The 23,689-nt window shown below is 64.1% G+C and overlaps 2 protein-coding genes across 8 annotated transcripts in view; both read right to left on the bottom strand.

Moving 5' to 3' along the window:
* Positions 1-15,580, bottom strand: part of ARHGAP8 (Rho GTPase activating protein 8) — a 29,819-nt gene extending 14,239 nt beyond the window's left edge. Inside the window, exons 1-4 of one of the 2 annotated variants that reach the window (XM_028533274.2) lie at positions 15,527-15,580; positions 4,652-4,771; positions 3,702-3,857; positions 563-650 (exon numbers count right to left, since the gene is read on the bottom strand). In XM_028533274.2, the coding sequence (XP_028389075.1) occupies positions 563-650; positions 3,702-3,857; positions 4,652-4,754 (347 nt within the window). In that variant the 5' untranslated portion in view covers positions 4,755-4,771; positions 15,527-15,580. Of the gene's footprint in view, positions 1-562; positions 651-3,701; positions 3,858-4,651; positions 4,772-10,446; positions 10,615-15,526 lie in introns of those variants that run through there. The other variant, XM_036019729.1, reaches the window with a different exon arrangement.
* Positions 15,581-22,673: 7,093 nt separating this feature from the next.
* PRR5 (proline rich 5) overlaps positions 22,674-23,689 on the bottom strand; it is a 47,794-nt gene continuing 46,778 nt past the window's right edge. For 5 of the 6 annotated variants that reach the window (XM_036019735.1, XM_036019734.1, XM_036019732.1 and 2 more), the window contains one exon: positions 22,674-23,604. In XM_036019735.1, the coding sequence (XP_035875628.1) occupies positions 23,150-23,604 (455 nt within the window). In that variant the 3' untranslated portion in view covers positions 22,674-23,149. The remainder of the gene's footprint in view (positions 23,605-23,689) is intronic. The other variant, XM_036019730.1, reaches the window with a different exon arrangement.

Raw genomic sequence — 23,689 nt, 5'->3', positions numbered from 1 at the left:
TGGGACCTAGGACTGGCGTGCAGCCCCTCTAACCGCTCCCCCGCAGACCCCCGGGGCTCCTTCCAGGAGTGGGCAGTTCCTTCTCTCTGCGCTGGCTCCCGGCCCTTCCCATCTCCCCTGAGTGGCGTCCTCACTGCGCTCTGCCCCAGCCACTCGACCACACCCGCGGGACAGGCTCTGCAGTCTGCCTCCCTCACACACACCCACACACCCCCACACACACACACACTCAGGACAACCCTCTCAGGCCGGCACCGGTGTGCCCACTCTACAGACCAGGCCGCTGAGGCCAATGCTGAGGGCCTGGGGGTTCGGGGGCGGCAGGGAGAGGCTTCTAGAAAGAGGGAGGCCCTAAAGGGCCCGAGGCCGACGGGGCCGCCGTCCTGCAGGCGGGTTGGGCAACTGGCAGTGGGTGTGACGTGTGCCTCGGGATCCGTGACTCGGTCTGTGTGTGTGTTAGCCTTTGACCCTGAACGTCCCTCCTGTGCTGAGTGACGGAGGGGCGTGAGCACAGGGTGGGGGCGGTGCCCGGGGTGGGGGGCGGTCACAGGGCGGCACTCACTCCAGCAGGCGCCTGTGGTTGAGCTCGTGCGAGGGCGGCATCCGGCAGCAGCTGAAGGAGACGACGCGCCTCCCGAAGCGGTCCTCCCCTGCGGGAAGACACGGGCGCGGCCTCAGCAGGACACCCACGCCCCGGCAGCTGCCGCCGCCACGCCACCGCCACGCCACCGCCACCGCCACCGCTCTCAGAGCCCCTGCCGGCGTCCACGGAGGGAGGCGCCTCCAGCCTGGCCCGCCTGGGCTAAGAGGGGCGGGCAGCCGGCTGACAGCAAAGGTGGCACCTGCCGGACAGGCACCTGCCACCTGACGGTCGGGGCGCAGCAGCCAAGTTCACCTGCACCACCAGCCTGTGTGCTGCACGCCCCACCCCCCTTCACAAAGGGAAAGCCTGGCTCAGGGGCTGTCACCGGTGCAAAGCCACTGAAACTGAGACACAACGGGCTTGTGAACCAGTGTCTGCCACCCTGCCCGCCGCCTCCACCCACAAAACTGAAGCACCCCCCCATGCACAGGGCCCCCCGGACTCTAGGCCCAGGAGAAAGCAGGGGTGGCCTGGGGGACAGTTTTCAGGATGTGACCTCCCACGGTACAGGAGCCCTCTCAAAAGTGTGGCGGCTTGGTCCTGGCCCCTGTGTCATGGCTCAGGTCACCCTGTCATAGTCTGGACACATCTGTGCTTGCCCCACCAGGGACAGAGGGGGTAGTCCTGGAGCACCGCCCCCCGGTCTAGTGACCCGGGACCCAGAAAGCAGGCTGCTGCGCATGCCTGAGGCTCCGCCCACGTCCAGCGACCGTTTCCCGGTTGGCGGAAGGAAGGGCTGGCTGTAGAAAGAGCAGCAGGAACCCGAAGAAAACAGGGGTGCCCTCCTAGAAATGGGCACAGCTCCGAACTCACGCTCAGTATAAGGAATTCGTTTATTTAATTTTTAGAGCCAGGGGAAGGGAGGGAGACACAGGGGGACCAAAACGGCAGTGAGAGAGAGGCACATGGATCCACAGCCTCTCCCAGGCGTCCCGACCGGGGACCGAACCCGCAGCCCAGGCTTGTGTCCTGGTCACGGCCCCTGTAAAGAAACACCCGCGCCGGCTCTCAGCTGCTCACTGGAAGGGGGACAGGGTGGTGACAGAAGGGTCTCGTGCCCCCCCGCCCCCCCGCCCCCCAGCCCTGAAAGGTGACGAACCGAGACGCCCCACGTGTGCACACGTGTGCCCTGCCGGCCCTGGCCCTGCTGCCCGCCATTCGAGACACGAGCCCATCTTCCCGGGAGCCTGGCGGCCACCCTGGCACACGGGATTCCAGCCACTTCAGCTCCTGGCGCAGCTGCCTCCGTTTCCCGGGCTCCCCCAGAGTCCCAGCCCCGCCTCCCGTTTGTGTGCAAAGTGCCCGCGGGAGAGGCTGCCCCAGAGGCCACGCACTCACGCGCTTCCCCCGCCCCCGCCCCCGGCCCCCGGCCCCCGGCCCCCGGCCCCCAGCCCCGCCCCCTCCCCCACCATGTGCAGGTCCTCCACACACACCCTTGGGTGGCCGTGTCTGGGAGCGCAGCCTGATTCCCCAACCTCGGCCCACCGTCTCGGGGGCCAGGGCTCCGCGGCCGCCCTGCGTCCGTGCCCACCGGCGGAACGAACGGGAAAAGACAACTTCGCTTCCGAAGCTGTGAACGGTCAGAACACCACGTGGCCACTACCACTCCTGAAACCGGACCACACGGGAGGTCTGGGGGACTCGCTAAGCAACTGGGCCAACGGAGGGTCAGGTCCACCAGCGCTGGCTGCGGCCTCTACGCACGCAGCTCTGGGGAGAGTGACCACACACGGCCCGGGGGACAGGTGTCTGCCCAGCCCCACGAGCCCCCTGAGAACCTCTGGGGGACCCTCTGACAGCCACACTGACATCAGCGGTGACTTCCACCCGTGGTTGGGCCACACCTCCCGGGTGAGGGCACCCTCCCCCACCGGACTGCCCTCACTTCAGACCCCAGCGACAAGACTGGGGTCCCCTGGCCACCCCGCTGCTGGCCACAAACGGGCTACAAACGAGAGGTTCCCACTAACCCTCAGGATCAGTAACTCACGAGAAGAGCCCACAGCACACGGCAGGGGCTGTACTCACAGCTACAGTTCATCATAAAGGACACTGCGCGGGTCCAGCCCGGGGGCAGACATGGAGGGGAGGTCTGGGGGACCTCTCCCACAGAGACAGGGACATGGCCGTGCCACCACCACCGGTCGGCCCCTCTGCGCCCCGGTGTCCAGGCTTGCCGAGTCCCAGGTCCTTGGAGATGGGGGTGAGCCAGCAGCAGGGGAACTGGTGCCCAGAAGGGAGGGTGCCCAGGTCCCTGCCTGTGACATCACCGTGACGGGGTTCGGCGATGCCCGGGTGGTGGGGGGAGCACCGTGCCTGCGTGTGTCTGCGAGGTGGGTCCGGAGGAAACCACCGTTTGGGACGGGAGACTAGGTAAGAAGATGCTCCTTACCAGCTCAGCGGGTGTCACCCCCACGTGGGGTGGCCTGGAAGGGTGCAGGAGGATGGGTGCATGTGCCCCCCCCCCCCAGGGAGCTGGGGCGGCCATCTCCTCCTGCCCCGCCCACTGGCAGGCGTTGGTGCTGCCGGGTCTCAGGCCCTGGACTCCGACTGGGACCACCGGCCCCCCTGGGGCTCCAGCTCACAGAGAGTCACGGGGCTTCCTAGCCCCTGGCACCGTGTGACCCTGGGCCCCCCATAAACCTCCCCTTGCCTGTAGCTCTGCATTTCCCCCCCCCCCTCGAGCCTAAGGAAACCGACGGGCTATGCCCCCGCCGCCTGCTGAGTGTGGGGCGGCTCGTCCCCTCGGTGCGGCAGGGGCTGCTGCCCCTGGAGACGTGTGGCGTGACGGCGTCTTTGGTCAGCAAAGCCACCTGTTTCATTCCGGCCTCTGCTCTTCAAAGACCGCAGGACGCTGCCTGGCAGCTTCCCAGAGCCCCTGGGCAAGGCTCGGAGAGGCAGGTCATTATCTCTCAAAAACACTGGTGGCCACATTAGTTCCTGTCTCGGTTTTCGGGCTGGGGGCACAGCCACACTGCAGGGAAGCGGCCCCGAGGTGCCCGCCCCACGCCACGGCCGGTACTGTCGGGCTCCTGGGGGTCACCCGGCTGGGACTCACCTGCCACCTGCAGAATGCCGTGTCGGGCCACGTCGTAGAAGGGGTGGCTGGTGCTCAGCGCCGGGTCCTGGCTGGCCGTGGGTGCCGAGGGCCTTCGCACCGCGCCCGGCATGGCCGCCTCCTCCTCTTCCTCCTCCTCCTCATCTCTCCGCAGCTCTGTGGCAGACAAGGATGAGAGGATGTCGGCTGGATTCTCCGGGAAGGAGAATGAGGGAGGCTCTCCTTACAGGACAGTCGCCACGCCTCACCTGTGGTGCACCCACCATGCACCCACCTTTGCTATGCACACACTGTGTACCCACCTCTCCTGTGTACCCACCTCTCCTGTGTACCCACTATGCACCCACCTCCACTGTGTACCTACTATGCACAGCGCTGTGGAAGAAGACATAGAGATCTGAGGGCTGAAGAGTGGAAACGGAGGCTCAGAGAAGGGGCATGGCTTCCCCAAGGTCCCACTGCTAGGGGGCAGCAGGGTGTGCACTTGAACTCGACTTCCCACCACCGAGTTCTGCCTCGGGCCCTTCCTGAAGGACGCTGGCACTGGCAGCTGGCAGGGCACTGTGGGGGCGGGGCGGGGGTGAGGGCAGACCCTGGGTCCCTGGGTCCCTGGGTCCCTGAGCTAGCAGGTGGGAAGAACACGCCATCTTCCAGAGCTGAATTTGAGAATGGGGGCGGGGGGGGTCCTTCCTACAAAACAAATCGAGGATCTTCCAGGAATGGTTTCAGCTGGAAAGAGAATAGGAACTCCAAAGTTCAGGGAAGGGCGGGCTCCGCCCCCGGTGCCCTGGGTGCACAGCACCCCTCCACCACTCTCGTCCGGCCCGGAACCCGACCATGTGACGCCCGTGGGCCCCGTGTCTTTGGAGACAGAGTCAAGGAGGACGGGCCCTGTGAGAAGGGGACAGGACACACAGAGACACTGGGGAGGGGGGGGAGCACACTTGTACCTATTTCGGCCAGCTCCTCCGGGTCCAGCCGGGACATGCTCTGCTGGGCGGCAGGGTGGCCGGGGCACACCGTCGTGAGGCCGCCTCTTAGGGATCCGGGCATGGGGTCCTTCCGAGGCCCTGAGGGAGGAGAAGCACAGGAATCCTGGGGGCATTTCACACAAGGCCCCGGGGCGGGGCTCTCCGGAGAGCAGGGCAGAAGGCAGCGGGGGCGGGGACAGCACGTGCAAGGCCCCCGGACCTCCAGGGCACCAGCACGCCAGCCTCCCCGCCGCCCGCAGAGCCGTGCACACCCACCCCTGTACCCATGGTACAGAGCGGGTCACTGAGGCCGGCGGAGATCATTCAGAACCGCTCGTGGCCGCGCAGTAATCGTCGTAATTAAAGTCAGGCGTTACCCTGTGCTGGGGACGCTGCTTCCATACTTGCACACACTCTGTAAAATACCTGTTTCTGCCCTGGCTGGTGTGGCTCAGTGGATTGAGTGTGGCCTGCGAACCAAAGGGTAGCAGGTTCGATTCCCAGTCAGGGCACATGCCTGGGTTGCAGGCCAGGTCCCCAGTGGGGGGTGTGCGAGAAGCAGCCATACACTGATGTTTCTCTCCCTCGCTTTCTCCTTCCCGTCCCCTCTTTCTAAACATAAATAAATAAAACCTTTACAAAAAACAATAAATGAAAAAAATCCCCACAGCTCCACTCTCGGACAGACACCCAGCAGACTGCACCAAAAACCCAGGGCTAGAACGTTTCGAGCGGCACCACAGAAGCAGCCCCAGCGGTGGCCGGGAGGCGCGGAAGTGGGCTGAAGGTCACACGCCCCCCCCCCCCCCCCCCCCCCGCACCCTGCCAACACGCCTCCCGTTTCTCCCGTCTCCCCCCAGTGTCTGACCTCGGCACAGGCAGACCCCGGGGTCGACAGCACCCGCCCCCCGTCTCGGAGCCACGGCCACAGCCACAGCAACAGGTGCGGCTTCCCACCGGCCTCCCCCACCCGCTGCCGGCCCCGCCCTCACCGCCCAGCCCTCGGCGGGACTCCACCGTCAGTCACACACGGCTGTGTGGCCTCGCCTGGAGTCTCGCCCTCTCTGGGCCTGGACGGGGCAGAGCCCGGCCCTTCCCTCTCACTGACTGGCCACCAAGCCCCGGAAGGCTGCCAGGGCCGTGCTGAGAAGGACCTGGGCAGGGCAGGGCAGGGCAGGGCAGGAGAGGGAGCCCAGGGCAGGGAGGGGGTGGGGTGGGGGAGGGGTACAGACCCCAGAGAGAAAGGCCCTAGGGGGGTGACAGGCAGGCAAGGTCTCAGGACTCAGGTGCACGCCCTTCTACATGACACGCCACCCTCACACGCGAGTTCATACACTGACACGCACGTGCACACACGTGCCCTGGCTCCTCCCCGCCTGCAGCTCTGGGCCGGCGCCCTCCGCAGGCCCCCTCGGTGTGAGACTCCTCCCCACGGCTGTGCAGACGACACCTCCACATCGGCCCCCCACGACCCACGTTTCACACCACAGCACCCCCCGGGTCTGCGTCCGGGTTCCTCCGGAGTCACCTGACCCCCGAGGGCAGGGAGGGAGGCAGGTGGGCGGGGCGAGCCGGCTGGCCGGGGCCCGGTGCCCACAGGGCATCGGGTTTGCTCCCTGGCAGGATGCGGGCACCGAGCGCCAGGCAGGGGAGCCCAGCTCTGGCCCCCCGGGCTCCCCCCCCGGACACCACCACCACCACCACCACCACCACCACCACCACCACCACCACCACCTCCCACGTCCAGCTTCCCCAAGTTGGGGGGCAGCTCACTGGGGAGCTGGGAGGGCACTGGGGGTGACCCCTGGGCCTGAGACCAGGACTCACGCCTGGCCGGGAGCCACTCCCGACCTGCCGGGAAAGTGAGACAAGAAACTCAATCACCTGCACCCCCAGCCCCGGACGCAGCCGAGGCAGCCGGTCTACAAGGAGCGCCGGGCGCTGGGCCGGGAGGCCTGGGGACCTGAGAACGCTGTCGTGTGTCGGCGGCCATCTGACCAGCCAGGCTGCCCACTGCGGGGCGGCCAGGGCTGGGCTGCCCTGAGGCAGGGAGGGTGGTCCTGCGGGGGACTCACCGCCACCGTCATTCCACTTACACCCCCCAACAGGCAGGAGGGGGTCCCGAAGTCTGGTAAGGGAAGGAGGCCACCTGCCCCCACTCCCACCCCACTCCTGCCCGACCCCCCAGGCCTCCGAGGGTCCCGGGGGCCCTTCCGTGGGCCGGCCCGGAAGGCTAGCCCTGTCCGGAACCAGGCACACAGCGGAGGTGCACTCCTCTGGGGGCATCAGGTGGCCCTGATGGAAAGTGCAGGGGTACCCCCTGGGGGGCTGCACCCCCCCGAGGGATGGGGCCACAGGGGACACAGCTAGAGCATTTTTGCTTGAGAGCCTTGCAGGAGGCCCTGACCACCGGGGTGACAAGTCAGACAGCCCCCGCCCCCGCCCCCGGGGGCACAGCCGCGGCCCCCGAGGTCCCTGGGGCACTGCTCGCTCAGAGCTCCGAGCCTCTGAAATCAGAAGCTTCTCCTCCAGACCCTGCTCTGACCACACAGGGCTGTTCGGTCCCTGTTCCCTTTACGGGCGCAGATTCCATGACTTTGTTTTCCAGTTTGCACCCTCGGGCCTGCGTCACCCACAATCCCTGCTTTGTTTCGGCAACAGCAACTCGTTGGGGGAGGGAATGGGTGGGGTGGGGTGGGGGAGCCCTGAGAGCCTCCGTCACCCCAAAACCTTGTAGTCGAGTAAAACAGGGCCCACCCACTGGCTTGGGTGCCCCTTGAACCAGAGTCCCCCCGCCTCGCCCCGCCCCGCCCCCTGCTGCGTGTGGCCAGTGGGAGGGGCTGGCGCTGCTGCCCAGGGGCCTGGGGGCTCCGGGGGAGGCCAGGGGCCGGTTCCCACAGGCCTGCCCTGTGGATCCGTCTCCTCCAGCCCCAGGAGCCCCCAGCGGTGCCGGGTGGCTGGAAGGCACCCCTGGGAGCAGTGTGTTTCCCCACCTGGGGGTGGCTGGTCCCACCCACCTTGTGATGGGTGTTTGTGTGTCTGCGTGGCTGGCGGTCAAACACAGTCCAGGTGTTGTGCGAAGGTAGTTATGGGTGTGACAGACACCTGCAGCCGGCGACTCTCAGTAAAGCAGACCCACCCCCCAGAACGTGCGTGGGCCTCCTCTCGTCAGGCACAGGCCTGAGGAGCAAAAGCTTTTATGGGGGGGAGGAATCCAAGGGTTGGGGGGAGGAATCCAAGGGTTTGTGGGAGGAATCCGCCCCCAGACTACAACGCTGAGCCCCTGCCCGGGCTCCAGCCGGCCGCTTGCCCTGCAGCCCGCAGACCTGCCGCTCCGCAGTGGTGTGACCGAACCCTACACCCGTTTACTCGGTGGGCCTCCTGTGCCCGCACGTTCCACACCCACTCTACCCACCCCACCCCACCCCACCCCACCCCAGACCCGCAGCATTTCCTCAATGTTACGGTGTTGCCGGCACGTCCCATGGGGTTAGGCCTGGGCTGCGCCTGCACTGAACACGTGAAGACTTTTTTCCTCGTCACTGTTCCCTGCAGGACACAGTGCGACAACCACTCACACAGCATTTACGTTGTATCAGGCATCGCAAGTGACTCAGAGAGGATTCAGCTACGAGGCAGGGTGTGCATTTGTGCTGTTTCATCCGAGGGACGGGGGGCATCCGTGCGGTCTGGGGTCTGCGGGGGTCTGAGAACGGGTCCCCATGGTCGCCGAGGGACGACAGCAGGGAAACACCCCCGTAAGGGGAGAAACAGAAAGTTCTGTTTCTCCGGGCCACGGCCCTCTTCAACACCCAGATCCCTCCCTCCCGTGAGCGGTCAGAATCACAAACAGTGGAGCCAGGAAGGACCCCAGGAACGCCCCATCCAGGGACGGCGGGAAAACGGAGGCCCAGAGAGGGTAAGGGGCTCGCCCGAAGCCACACAGCAAGTCCCGGTGGGGGGCTGCCTCTGGAAACCGGGTCTCCTGCCTCCAGCCCGGAACCAGAATGACTCTGTAAATGCAAGGAAAAAACAGCCGTGGGCGCACTCACCACCCCACCGCCACCCACAGCTGGTTCTTTCCCACGGGTGCTCCCGGGCCGCTGTCCAGGGTGTCGTCTGTCCCTGGCCTCTCTTCCCAAGGGGACCCTGCACTTCCTGGAAGACCCCCTCACTTCCTGCTAGGCTGTCGTCTGAACTGCTTCTGAGATCTCAGGCCGCCCACCGATCCCCTGCCATTCACTGCCGCTGCCCCCAGGGGCCCCTGGTTACTGAGGGACAGACCTGTGCCCGAGGGGAACCGTGCTGTTGTGTAGATCAGGGACTGCCCTGGGGGGTCTTGCGGAGCCCCCCCACCCAACCCCCACGTCTGGGGGCCCTCCGGGAGCCCACCCCGCAGGCTGCAGACAGCAGCTGACAATAGTCATTCCAGTCTTCAGATGCCTCTCTCCCTTCCCACACCCAGCCCAGCCCCCACCAATGCCCCGAGGGTGCCCCCACTTGCACTTCCCTGTCACCTCCCTGCCCTGCGAGTTCCTGCCCTGCAAATGCCAAGGTCCTGCGGTGGCCCTTCTGAACCAGTGTTAACACCTGCCAGGTTCTGTCCTGAGTTAAATCACATCTTTAATACGAGTTCATTTTTACATCTTACGATGAGGGTCGTGTTTTATTCTCTCCTGAGAATGAGCTTTTACCGCGACTCTGTGGAGGCAAAGGCGGTTCTCTCCGGCTCCGCCTCACCCTCCACCTGAGTCCACACCTCGACTCCCTGTGGGTCCGGGTGGGCACCGGGGGAGCCTTCCCTAGGATGGGGCCCTGGGCCCCGGCGGGCCACGTGGCTGTCATGCAACAGAGGTTCCAAATCCCCCAGTGGCTCTATTTATAACTCACAGCAAAACGGTTTGTTGTTGGAAAAATATATTTGCACGTGACACACACAGACCCTCGGAACAATTACCCAAGTGCCGTGGTTACAGATCAACGCCTGCTTACCAACTGGCTGCAAATTTCACGAGTGCCCAGGTGGGGGTGGACATACGGGGCACAGGGGAAGAGCTCTCAGTGGCACCTACCTGGCCGGCTCCTGTCTGGGCACGGGGCAGGGAGAGGGGCCCCCACCATCCAGGCCTAGCCCTGTATTCCTGGGGTTGGGGGACTTCGAGACCCAGAGAGAAGGGGCTGAAACAGGGTCACATGTAGGGCAGGGGGTGCATATCGGGGTGGGAGGGGCAGGAACGCTTACACTTGGCTGAAAAGGGGCCACCGCTGAGTTGAGGTTCCAGGGTCTCCTAGTGACCCCCCTAAATAGTATTTTCACCCCTGTGTCTCAGCTGCCACGAACTCCCTGACACAGACCCCCGCCCACTCTTGCTCGCAAACACCTCTGGACGCCCGACCCCAGCAAGAGGGCAGGTGCCCAGCAGCAGGGCCAGAAGCCACAGGAATTCGGGCGAGACACTCAGCTGACACCCAAGGTGGCAGCAGCAAGGTCCCCACAAGGTGGGATGTGCTCCATGACCTTGGCAGAGGCCTGCCCCACGTCCCAGGGGCCCTTGACCCTCAGAAAGGGCGGGGCGGGGGGGGTCTGGAAAGAGCTGCCAGGGCTGCCCACCCCGTCCTGCGGTTACACTGACATTAAGACGCAGGGCTCTCGCCTGGGCACCTGGCTCTGCCTGGGGGGCCCAGGTGCTCACTCAGGTGCGCACCTCTCACCTGCACAGCCCTCCAGCTGCCAGGTGCTGACCCGCCCCACCGCCCAGAGCCCACCCAATTACCTATCTCCCTCTTCAAAGGTTTATGGAGAACCCACGTTGAGCCAATCAGCACACAGCAATTTCCCTGGCCAGAGGGAGGAGTTCACTGAGGCCAGTGAGGGACCAGGAAGTCTCCAGGTGCTTCTGGGGAGGAAGAGCCGAGTCAGGAGAGCGCCACTGGAGTGGTCTCTCTCCTCACTGCTACATGTGACGCTGAGGCCTGGAACAACGGCTGCACACAACTCACCGCCCCCGGAAGATCCAAAAAAGGCAGGGACTTGCTAAGCCCTGATCACGCCATACCTGATCTCCATCCTGTCCCCAGACCATGTCAGCTGCATGGGCCAATATATCCCCCTTGATTTGGGGGCCAGAGTTGGGTTTTCTGTTCACTACAGTCAGAAGTGTCCTGTTGCCCTGGCCAGTGTGGTTGGAGTGTCATCCTGTAAACTGAAAGGTTGAGGGTTCGATTCCTGGTCAGGGCACATTGCCTGTGTTGCGGGTTCAATCCCTGATTGAGGTGTGTATGAGAGACAATCAATCAATGTCTCTCACATTGATATTTCTCTCCCTCCCTTCCCCTCTCTCTAGAATCAATGAGCATGCCCTCGGGTGAGGGTTCATAAAACAAGTGTCCTGTGGTTCCCCGGGGGCCTCACCACCCCGGCTGGGAGAGGGGCTTCCCCTGGGCTCTGGCCGCCCTCAGCCTGCTCCCCGAGTCTGGGTGTCCTTCCTGACCTAGCCCCGTGCGCTGACAGCCGGGGCCGTTTCTGATTCTCATGAGTCTCAGCCATCACTTGGCCGGTCGGGGACGTGAGCGGGAGCCTGGTGGCCGGGGTGGGGTGGGGTCTGTGGGATGAGAGAGCAGGCACTGGACCGCGCCCAGCACCCCAGGCCTCCGGGCCAGGTGTCACGGCCACGGCCTGCCTCGAGTCTGTCCCCTGCCGCTCCAGGCTGCTTCGTCCCTGAGGGGGGCACGGCAGGGGCCTCTCTGTGATCTCCGTCATCCATACCCAGACCTGGGGGAGGGCCGGGGTACCCCAAGCCCTCGCCTCGCCTCCCTAAGGGATAGCAATCTCTTGCTCTCAACCCCAAACTCAGATCTCGGAAAAGACCTCTCCCCCAACTCCAGACTCTAATCCCCCGACTGCCCGCCCCAGGCCTCCCTCGGTGCCTCTGGGAATAAAATTCCGACCCCCACCAACCCCTGAAAGACCCTGTTGCCTGGCCCCGCCAGCGCCCCCTGGAATCACCTCACGCCACCTCCACTGCCCCAGCCTCTCTGCTCCAGCCACGCAGGACCTTTGCACACGCTGCCCCCTCTGCCCGGACCGTGCAGCTGCAGGGAGTCCGTGACCCGTGAGCAGTTTCTATTTTTATCTCGGGCTCAAGCCAACCCAGTCATTCGGTCTGAATCCAAATCTGGCCCCTCCCCGGCCTCCTGGGAGACTGACGTGGGGTCCACAAGACTCTAATACGCCTGCCCCCCACCCCCAGGGGCCTCTCTTCAGGGAGACCCGGCTACAGGTCAGCCCGGCCAAGCACTTTCCCTGGACGTGGCCAGAGAGAGAGGCGCCCAGGTCCCGGGGGAAGGTCGGGCCACTCTGTACCTCCCGGACCAGGGACCGGTTCTGATCCCACCTGTGCCCCCGTCCAGAGAGCCCTCCATCCCGCGGTCGTGTTGGCCGCCAGCGCCTGCGTGGACCTGGGGGGGCCGGTCGGGGACCCGGGGTGAGCGGCCAGGAGCGAGGAAGCAGTGGGCGAGCCTGTGCGGGCCCCACCACCTGCAGCTTTCCCGAGGGCAGCAAACACGCCAGCCCCCGCCCGCCACCATCCCCCGTTGCTGGTGTTGATTTTACGACCAGGTGGGGAGGGGGGCGCCTCCCCAGAAGTTTCTGGACTCCTGACCGGCCAAACCAGTTCCTTGTCCTGCACGGCCGCCAGCTCCCACAGAAAATGAGTGTCTGGCCGCCCTGCGCTTCCCGGGTCACTGAAGCAGGAACCACCGGCCCCGGCCTGGGCGGGAATGGGTCCCTGGCAGCTCGTCCACACCGACTCCCGGGAACCGTACCCCCGGGGGGAGGGGCTGGCGCTCTCACAAGGGCAGACACACACAACACGCCCCGTGTAGGGCACTTGGCACACATTAGCTCCTGGATTCCCCCAGCAACCCTGTGCGTGGCTGCCACCATTGCCCATACTTCACAGGTGGGGAAATCGAGGCACACAGAGGCCGACAGCCCTGCTCCCGGAGCCGCAGACACCTTTCCCTCTGAGCCTCTGGGCGCCGCTCCTGAGGGCGCCCAAGTGAGAGGTGAGAAAACAGGGCCGGAGAAATGACTTGGGGGGAGTCCCGAGCCAGGGCTGCTGCCTCCCAGGCGCCTAGAAACCTGGGCCTCGGCCGGATCCGGCTGCCAGAAGTCCCGGGAGCCCGCAGGTAGGGGTCACCTGAGCAGGACTCAGGACGGCACACTCCCCTGCGGTGACCCTCCCACCCAAAATGGCATCGTGGCGGCGGTCCCCACCCCCGCAGCACCCAGCCCAGGGGATCCTCCCAAATGTGCCCCAGGAGGCCCGGGAAGCCTCCAGGTATGGGCACGCCACAGGTGGGCGCAAGCGGCCCATCAATCATCCTGGGGCATCGGTTTTAATCAAGGGCTTGAGGAGAAAGTTCAGCAATTCATCTGAAAACATCCCTTTTCCGTCCCTGTGCTCATTGCACACAGCCTGCAGGGGCGGTCCCTGGCAGGCCCCGGGCGTCTCCCTGGAGACCGGCCGCAGTGCCCTGGGGCAGTGCCCCGGGAGGCGGCAGAGGCCGTGGGCAGGTGTGGGCAGGTGTGGACACCGAGGCCGAGGCACACCTTCCTGGCTCCCCGCTCCCTGGCCGCGTGCCCTCGGGGAGTCACTGAAACCTCCCTGCCCATGTGTCCTCACCCGTAAGAGGGGACAGTGGCTCAGTCCCTGCCTCACGAGGCTGACGGGAGCGAGCGACGGGTGAGGTATTACTGGTGGAGAGTGACCGTGGCCATCCCGGGAAGGGACGGCCCCCAGGGTCACTGTGGGTCAGGAGGCTGAGTCCCCAGGAGGGAAAGAAAGCTGCTCAAAAGCTGGCTCCTACTCTTCCTGCGCCTCCTCCCTACCCTCCTGCCTCGGTTTCCCCACCGATGGAAGAGGGCACCCTCAGGGGACGGGGCCGGTTACTAAATGTCACAAAAGGTGCCCACATTGGGCACCTCCCGCATGGCCTGAGCTCTTGCCGCCCTCTCTTTAACTGAAGGCGCCCTGGCCGGCGAGCCCAGGACCAACTCGGCCTGGAGCCAGCCTGCGGGGGGATGCCATACGCCCCCGGGATGCTTAGTCAGGTAAGTCTCCAGGCCTTAAAGCGCTCCACGAGCCCTGGCTGGTGTGGGTCAGTGGGTGGGGCACCGGCCTGCAGACTGAAGGGTCACCAGTTCAATTCCCGTCAGAGCACAGGCCTGGGTGGCAGACCAGGCCCCCAGCCGGGGGCGTGTGAGAGGCAACCGATCGGTGTTTCTCTCGAGCATTGATGTTCCTCTCCCTCTCTTTCTCGCTTCCTTCCCTTCTCTCTAAAATCTTAAAAATACATAAAATCAGTGAGGTTGCATTGGAATGACTCCGTGGGCATTTCCGCCCCCTACCTTACATGTGAGTCACCTCCGGTCACACAGTCCCCCAGTCTCTGTGGAGCCTTGAAGCGCGCCACCCTTCCCTGCCTATCACTTATCCATTATCCAATCACACCTTCCAGCTCAATGGTCACCTCCTCCAGGAAGCCCTCCTGACCAGTCACAGGCCCTGGCTTCCCTCTGTTAACAGACTCTGGGTCCCCTGTGGGCAGGGACTCGCTGGGCCCCGGCTACTGCCCTGGGTGCCTCGTCCCCCTTCACTCCCAGGCCTCGAGTTGGTTCAAGGAACGGTCTGTCACTGTATTAAAGGAGGAACTCACAAACGAGATTCTAAAACTGCCACCAGAGCCCCGTCGAGTGTGGCTCCGTGGGTTGCATGCCGACCTGCAAACAGAAAGGTCGCCGATTCGATTCCTGGTCAGGGCGCATGCCTGGGCTGTGGGCTGGGCCAGGTCCCCAGTCCCTCTTTCTCGCTCCTTCCCCCTCTTTCTAAAAATAAATAAATAAAATCTTTTTTGAAACAAAACTGCCACCGGAGACCACCAAAGGATGGTTACTGTGGAGGCTTAAATTTTGAGCTCTCACCTGGACACAAGCCAACACCGCACTTGCCAGCCCTCCCTGGAACCCTCGAAGACTGTGAAACAACGCTTCCGAGTTCGCAGCCCTGCCCCCCGCCCCCGCCCGACCAGGGCTCCCCGGCCTTCCTCCCCGCTGGCTGGCCGGCTGTCTCTTAGGGGGCGGTGATCCTCCTCCCGCCTCGCACTCCCGCCGCGCAGTGGGGAACCCCCGGCCCGCGCGGCCACCGCGGCTGCACCCTGAGGGGTGGCCCCGTGCCACGGTTCGAGAAAACCGAAAGCAGCCGGCGCCTGTCCTCTAACCGGCGCCTTTGGAGGGCGACGACCCGCTTGACTGATTTTTGGCCTATTAACTCTTGGGGTCCCAGGCCTGTGCTGAACGGGCCAGCACCCCGGGCAGAGCCCCTGGGTCTGCATCCGCGCAGCGCCTGCTCTGCCTCCACGTTCTCGTCTGGGAAACGCACGGTGACTCCCGCCCCCGGGTTCGGGGAGAGGGAGCTGACGGTCTGCACCGGAGACCCAGAGTTGGGGGAGGTTGGGGGAACCGCCGGCGGAAGTTTGGGCTAAGTCAGCGCAGCCGGAGCAGACCGGACACCAAAGAACCGGGGAGGAGGAGGGAGGGAGGGAGTACGAGGGGCGCAGGAGTGGGAGAGGCGCTCGCGGGCGGGGGCGGGGGGGAACAGGAGGGGCCGGGCCCTGGATCTGCGTGGGCGCCAGTCTTCGCACCGCGTCCCGCGCCTCCTAGGAGAGCCCACCCGCACCGCGAGCCTGTCCCGCCGCCGGCTCCCGCCCGCCAAGCCCGGGCGGCGTCCCTGCCGGGGCACAGGCCGGCTCCCTCCCAGCCTTACCCCGCTGCAAACCCCGCGGGCACCTTACCTGGGAGCGGCTGGACCTGCGACTCACCTGTCCCCGCCCCGGACGTGGCTCCCGCGCAGGCCCCGCCCCCCATGGCCCGCGCCGGGTGTTTTCCTAGAGCCCTGGACTCTCCAGGACCGGCTCCAACTGTGCGGGGGGGCAGGGCGAGGTCAGGCCGGTGGCGCCGCCTAGTGGACGGGGCGGGGGCTGGCGAAGCGGGAAGGGATGAGATCTTCGAGGAGCTGAGAGGATACGAACATTCAGCAACTGGCTCCCAAAGCGCATTCAGAATCAGGTGCTGACTTCCAGGACTGGTGGGTCCCCACGGGTCCCACGGTGCGCCCCCAAACTCACAGCAGCAGGGGTTGGGTGATCCCAGGGGCAGCGCTGACCTAGGCTGAGGAGCAGGGAGGACTTCCTGGAGGAGGAGAGGGGACCAAACCCTGGGCCTCCTGAGGGTCATTCAGGGCTGCATTTCTGCACCCCAGGGGCAGTCACGGTCCCCACCCTGAGGTGAGGGTCCTGTAATCGGGAAGGCCAGGCCTGGATTCCCCTGGATTCCCCTGGATTCCCCTGGATTCCCCTGGATTCCCCTGGAGGTGTGTTTGCTTGCCCAGCCCCCCCCCGCCCCCCCCAGGCAAGAGGACCACTGGCCCTCCAGCAACACTGCACTCCACCCCAGGGGGCAGCTAAGGGAGGTGGGGTTCCAAGAACGGGTTTGTGTCAGGCCCAGCCTGTCACCCACCTCTCTGGTGCCTCCTCGCCACCTGCTCCCCATCTCCCCAATTTCCAAAGGTCCGTGCCCTGGGGCGGGGTCTGCACCTCCTGGGCCACAACCCCCTGCCCCTTGCTTTCAGAGTGCCTGCTCCCTGACCCCCAGTTACAGCCCCTGACCCCAGACGCCTGCCTCTAACCGGCCCCCAGCCTCTCCACCTGGAGACCTTGGTGGGCGGCTCAAGCGCCACGGCCCCTCCGCACCAGCCTCCTCTTGGGGGCTTCCCCGCCTGTTCTCCGCCCGCCAGCCCCATCCTTGGCTCCCCGGTCCCCTCACGTCCTGAGTGTGGTCCCCCAGCAAGCCCCGGGGGTCTTCCTGCACGACGTGTCCCAGGGCCACCGTTTCTCCCCACCAGCACTGGCCCAGGGGGCTCAGGCCACCAGCACCTCTCGCAGGGCTCCCCACAAGGTCCCCTAATGGCCCTCTCTGATTCTGTCCTCGCCCCGTTGGGTCTGTGTCACCCCAGCAGGGGTCCTGCTGGGGACCTGGGGGTCCTTTTGTGAGCACCTGCCTTGCCCCTGCTCAAGTGTCTCTCTCCCTCTTCCCCCTCCTGCCCCTTCGGGGTGGGGTTGGGGGGGCATCGGCAGCTCCACGATCCAGGCTGCCTTGCATGGAAGGTGACATCCAGCATTTCCAGTTTCCTTAGCATAATACCACCCCTTCGTCACAGTGATTGGTTCAGGTTCCAGAGGTAACCGGGCCTAAGCCAATCACATGGGTGTGCATCAGGCCAGTCCAGGCGGTGTGACGGACTGCTGGACTTCACCTGGAAATTGGGGAAGGAAAAGGCTCTGCTCTCTCCGTTCCTCTCCCCCCACCTGGACAAGGAGCCTGGCACGCCAGGGACACCTGGCGGACACCCTGTGACCACAGAGAGATCTAGTTTTAGGCTGCAGCAGAAGTGTCACAGAACTGGGTCTCTGGTGACAGTGAAGTGCCCCTGGATCAAACCCACCCTGACTGAGGATTGCCCTGTCTACGGCCTTTCTCATTAAGTGCAACAATAAATTCCCCTCTTGTTTAATCTAGTTCCAACTTTCTATTTCTTACAAAGTGTCACATGATGAAGTATCCTCATTCCTTTTAAACAAAGTGCAAAGTGTTTCTCTCCTGATAGCACTTGCAGAAAAAACCCCCAGGAAGGCCTCTCCTGGCTAGTCCTGGGGCACACACATGACCGTTCCGGGGACCAGGGCAAGTCGGACAGACCAAAACCTCTTCCCCGAAGTTAGGACAGCCAGCCTCACACCAGTTTTGCCCACGAGAACCATGAAGCCAGCGAACACGGGTTAGTGCTAACGGGGACCCTCGCCCAGCGCCACCGTGCCCCGGGAGGCCGGAGCCGGGAGGCTGTTGGCTCACTGCGGTGTCCCCGGGGCGTGGTGCTGCGCCCGGCGCACAGTAGGCGCTGTCCCCATCCATCTGAAGGCATGAATGACCTCAGCTGCAGTCTGCCATCACCCACGCAACTGCCTTTTCCCCCCACAAAGGCCGCTCGACTCCCAGAGTGCACTTGTGTAGTGTTGTTTAGTGCTTCCTCGCTCCCAGGGGACTTGGGTTGGGGAGAACGGCAAGGGCACTGGGGTGCTGACCTTGAACATACCCGTGCGTATGAGCCTGAGGCTGCGGATGGAGCGGGAACGGGGCCTGTTTCTCTTCTTCCCATCAACCCGCTCGGTGGGTTTCGTCCAGAGCTTTGTGCCAGGTTCTCCCTCCCGCTTGTGGAATGTAAACATCTCTATTTTATCATCAGTGCAAGACCAGCCTCTCAGGAAAGGGGACAATGGGCAGGTTTTCTGCTGTAAAAAGCACTTTGGGCTGAAGGGAGAGAAAACACCCCCCGAGTGTGCCCGGCTGGCGAGTAATTTCACGGTATAAAGAGATGTCGGGGGTGGGGGACACCGCTCTCCTCGAGTCTGTGTTTTGTGCGGAGCTCATACAGATTCCACGCCACCGCCCGGCGATGTAAACCCCGCACAGTAAAGCGGTAACACAGAATGATGGTGGCCACAAGAGTGCAGGTGCGCCGCCGGTCCCAGGAAAAGGAGAAGGGCACGGAAAGGCACGGTGACCCTCAGGCAGGCTCCCTTCCGGGCTCGCTCTTCTGCCCCCGCCAAACACGGGCAATCAGCAGCCCACCAGTCAGCCGCTTCCCTTTGTCGCTGTGACAATGACCCCTTGCATTCCGGGCGCTTTGCCGTGGAAGCGAGAGAAGAAAGGTGCACAGCGAAGCAATGGTATCTGAGTGGCGTTCCTCCCAGCGTTATTAAATTTCCTCTCGCCAGTGTTTACAAGGCAGGAGAGCAGTCCCCCCCGCCCCCAGCAGCACCCTCCACATTAACAGGCATCCAGGGGGCTGGGGGAGGGGGGACAGCTGCAGGGAGGGAGGGAGGGGATGCAGAACCTGCTCCATCTCGGATCTGGGGCTTCTCCTTCTTTTTCTCCCAAATTAACTCCCCCGGCCAGTGGCTTGGGCCCAGACTTTGTCTGCTTTGAACTCGACTAAAACTGCGAAACCGAAACTTCCCAGCCGAGCGTGGGTGTGACCGCAGCGTGAGCCAAAGATGTCCAGGAGATCACGTTCTGACCCTCCCTTGGGGGGGCCAGGGCCCGGGACCCCACAGCAACCCCGGCCACGTGGGCTATTGTGGGTCCGCCCGTGTCAAGAGCGAGTGTGTTTGGTGGTCCGAGCCAACAGCGAACTGAGCCCAGCCTATGCCTCCTCTGCGGTGCTTTAGGGATAGTTTGGACCTAGTTCTGGAAGCTCTTTGATTTGCAGCTGGGCAGGCCACACCCTTGGTGCCCTATTTGACACCAGGGTGGGACTCTGGCCCTGGACTCTGGCCCCTTGCACCTTTACAATTTTTTTTAACTTATTGATTGTTAGAGAGAGGATGGGAGAGACAGAGCGAGACTGATTTGTTGTTCCACTTACTGATGCATTCATTGGCTGATTCTTGCGTATGCCCTGACCGGGGATCAAACCCACAACCTTGGTGCACGGGGATGATGCTCCAACCAACTGAGCTACCCGGCCGGGGCCCAAGCTCCTTGCACCTTTCAAACGTCCTCACTAGTCTCTCTGCCCAAAGTGGTCAGACAACAGGTTGACTCAGCCTGCTTTACAATTGGGGTGTAGACGGGGGCTCCACCATGGCGACACTCACCCATCAGCAGCGGGGTGCAGGGGGTAGGGTGGCGCAGCCCTGGAATTTGTTACACTGGACAGGGCAGCGGCATGACGTTTGGTGTGGGCCCGGGGGCGGGGGTGCCATGTGGAGGCTGCAGTGGCTGGAAGGTTGGGCACAGGGGCTGTGATTGACATCGGTGCTGGTGGCAACAGCGGGTCTGGGCCAGTGCAACTGGCGCATCTCTGTGGAGGGAGCATCCTGTGGGGTGGGAGCATCCCCGGGCAGTGGAGCATCCCCATCTCCCCATCAGGCCTGTCCTGTGGGGTGGGCTGAGGCATTGTCCCCGGAAGTGACACCTCCAGGGATGCTCTCTCGGGTCCTGACAGCCCTAGGAGTCCCCAGCATCCTTTAATAAGCTCCATCGCTGCGTAACCAGCTGGGATCTGCTCCCGTGGCTTGCAAATAAGAGCCCTCCCTGACACTGCGGCCTCCTTTTTAATATTCCCCTGCCCCTCCTCCCCTTCCACACACAGGCCGGCATAAATCCCCACAGCGCGGAGAGAAATGTCAGCGTGAGAAATTCCTCTGGTGACGATGCCGCCGATACTTGACAGTTTTACAGCGTTTCACAGCCTGGCTAAGCAGTCTGAGCTGTCTGCAAACACATCCCGGCGAGCACAAGGGTTCTCGCCGGCGAAGCCTTCAGTTCATTACTAAGCCATGGTCACCTTCAGGTCAAAACCCATCAGGCACTTGTTTGCCCAACACGCCGTCACCTGTGCCGAGCTCCTTCATCAGACGCCTGCTGTCTGGGAGTTCTCGATCTCACGGCTGGCCCCGGCTGGCCCTGCGAGGTCCATGTAGTGCAGCGGACAAGCAGAGAAATATCACTAGCTACAGAATTTTATATCCGGAAAGATCCTTCCTACAGCTAGAGGCGCTGAGGATGGGGGCATTGCCCACTGCCACACCACAGGTGAGTGACCGATTCGGGAGGAGAACCCAGGGTCCTGGCACTGCCCTGGAGGGGCGGGCTGGCCACACCAAACATGTAAACATGTATTAGTCAGGTCAAGTCAGGTTGTGCTGCAGTAACAAACACCCGTCGGTCTCAGGGCTTTACACTGACCGCAGTCTCCTCACTCAGACCCGTCGGCAGCCCCCCGCCCCCTCTGGCAGGAGCAGTCCCGTCTGGAATGTGACTCCACAGAGGGAAGAGTTCTGGAGGGTCTCTGCGTGGCATGAACGCTCCAGCTCCAAAGGACCCGCAGTCTTTTCTGCTCAGAACTCACTGGCCAGAGCTGGTCACAGGGCCCCACGAACCCTGAGGGGACCAGGAAGAGCAGAGCACCATGACTTTAGGGGCTCACCTAGAATCTCATTCCTCTGCTGCCCTGGCTGATGCCCTCCACCCACAGCCTCCCCACACCTCCCAGAATCCCCAAGGCTGCCGCCCACCACGTCACTGCTGGACGCTCCTGGAGGTCAGGGCCACACCCCCTGTGGTGCAGACCCGTGAACTTGACTCCTCCAGGGCCTCATGTCAGTGGGATCCCACGGCATTTGCCTCCTTTGTGACCGGCGTATTTCACTGGGCGTAGTACCATCCTCAGGATTCATCCACGTAGTGGCACGCGTCACAACTTCCGTCCTTTTTAGGGCTGAGTCGTGCTCCGTTGCGCGGACAGACCACACTCTGCTGGCCCGTTCGTTCATCTGCTGACGGACAGCCGGGCTGCCGCCACCTTTGGCCCCGAAATAGAGATGCACACGGGGGACAAGCATGTTTGAGTCTCTGCCGGTTCCTTTGGGGTATATTCGGTTCTTTTCTTTTTGACTTTATTTATTTTTAGAGAGAGGAAGGGAGGGAGAGAAACACCAGTGAGCTGCCTCTCACGCACCCCTAACTGGGGACCTGGCCCGTAACCTAGGCATGTGCCCTGACTGGTAATCGAACCTGTGACCTTTTGGTTCGCAGGCTGGCACTCAATCCACTGAGCGACACTGCTCAGGGCCAGTTCTTTTTAATTATAGGTCAAATACCACTGTCATGGTCAAATGGAAAACAAGTGAGTCAAAACCTGACAGGGTGCACCCGTGGGCTCACCCACTTCCCAGTCTTTCTCCCCTATACCAGTCTCTCCCTCCTTCTCTGGGCTCCCTCTGAGGCAGGTAGCCCCCGACCTGGCAGGGACCCCCTTTCTCCCTCTCCCCAGTGCACCTGTGCTCCCACCGGCGACTGCCGCCCAGCAGCACCTCCCAAAAGTCTCCTTCCAGACACTGTATCAGTGGGAGCAAAGAACACCCCTGGGCCCGAGGGCATTTTGGGGTGCCCACATATACCCCCAAACAAATGTTAACCCTGAGGTGGTGCAGTCCAGGGCACCCTCGATGCCGCCCCTCCACAGCAGGGCGAGGCCCCAGGGACCTGGCTGGGCTCCTGCTGGCTTGTGGCCCCCTCTGGCTTCCGGGGTGGGCCTGGGGTCCAGTTGCCCAGGGAATGGGTCCACCACCCACCAGAGGGCCGCGGGAGGGAGCTGTGTCCCCCGAAGCCCCCACCCCCCACCCAGTGTGGTTGTGTTTGTAGATGGGGTCCCTAAGTAAGTTTCAACGAGGTTGCAGGGTGGGCCCAACGGACGAGATGTGTCCTGATGGGAGGGACCCTCTCCATGGTGAGGATGTGAGAAAAGGTGGCCATCGGTGACCTGTGGGGTCAGCTGGCACTCAGAGGAGGGCTCTCTGGCCTGTAGATGGGAGGTGGCCTTCCGGTGTAAGGGGCACAGGTGGGGAGGTGTCTGAGGGACAAGCCCGAGGAGCCCAGATCTTGGCAAATGCACGGGTGCCACTGGGGGACAGGCCAGGCAGCCTCCCCGTCGGGCCAGGGCCTGGGCCCCCGAGCCAGAGAGGGTGCTGCCTGCCAGGTGGTAAGAGCAGGTGTCGCTGGTCCCTCACCAAGCGGTCCCTCCAGTAGGATTATGGCAGGGGACCAGGTAGCTCTGTCCCCCTTCCAAGCTCTTGAGCTTTACCGCTGGGGGCAAAGGCAGGGCCCGCCCCCTTTGTGTGGGCCAATGGTCTGCACCCAGCCTCTACCCCTTGTGGTCCTCGCAGCCCCTGAGAGGCTGTCGGGTCTCCTGGCCCCTCCCTCCAGGTCTCTGGGCCCCTTGGACAGGGTGGGACAGAGAAAGTGGGCAACAGGGACCCGCCCCTCCAAGAGCAGGGCGGGGAGGCCCCAGCAAGGAGAGGCCGGGCAGGACACACGCGGGAGCAGGGCTGACGAGGTTTATTCCCCCTCTTCCTGCCTGCGGCCACCCTGGCCCAGTGAGGGCAGGTGGCTCCGAGGGTCCGGGACAGAGTCACCCACAGGTCGTGCTGTGGCGAAGGGGGAGGGACAGGTGTGTCCGAGGGTCATTCTGGGGGCCTGGCCGGACGCCAGGTTCACAGTCTCCGTGGGTGTGGCGGTGGCGGTGGCGGGCTGGGCGGCCTGGTGGGCGGGGCGAGCGGCGGCGGCCCGTCCGAGCACCTGAGGCCGACCTGCGCGCCGGGAGCCCCGCGGGCGGCAGGTGAAGACGCCGGGGCCGACGCCCCGGAACGGAGTGGGGCTCGGGCTGGTGAAAGTGGTTTCTCCAACCAAGGGCTGGGGGGCAGCCTCGGTGGACAGGGCTGGCCGGGGACTGGCCGGGACGGAGTAAAAAACGCACACACAGGCTCGCACTCGGGCTCGGTAAAAACTCCAGGACCTCACACGACGCTCTGGCGCCCCCTGTCCCCCTCCAGCTCGGAGGCGCCGGGCCCGCTGCGCCGGCCAAAGTCAATGAAGATGCCCTCGGAGTCCGAGTCCACGGACTCCAGGACCCGGTCCACCAGGTTCTCGGGGCTGGAGGAGGGCGGGGAGCCGCAGGCCGGGCCGGCCCCGGGCGACTGCGTCAGGTCCGAGTACAGTCTGCTGGGGCAGGGCCCCGGCTGCAGGCCCGCGGAGGGCTCGAAGTCCCCGGCGGGGCCCTGGCCCGGCGCGTCCGGGCATGACGTCATCTCGGAGACCGAGTGCCTGCGGATGCTGGCGCCTCCGGCCGCCGCGCCCTCGGCCTCGTGCTCCGCCACGGGGTTCAACAGCGGCGTGTTGTAGCTCTTGGAGCGCACCACCGGGTTCTTGGCCAGGATGTCCCCGGAGCGGGAGCGGCGCAGGAGGTGCTTCTCTGCGGAGACAGACAGACAGACGGACAGGCGTCAGGAGTCGGAGGCCAGGGGATGCGGCAACCCGGGGCCCCTGGGGGTTCCGGG

The sequence above is a fragment of the Phyllostomus discolor genome, chromosome 2 (assembly GCF_004126475.2).
Source record: "Phyllostomus discolor isolate MPI-MPIP mPhyDis1 chromosome 2, mPhyDis1.pri.v3, whole genome shotgun sequence".
Taxonomy (NCBI): domain Eukaryota; kingdom Metazoa; phylum Chordata; class Mammalia; order Chiroptera; family Phyllostomidae; genus Phyllostomus; species Phyllostomus discolor.
This window is presented reverse-complemented; position numbering and strand designations above follow the sequence as displayed.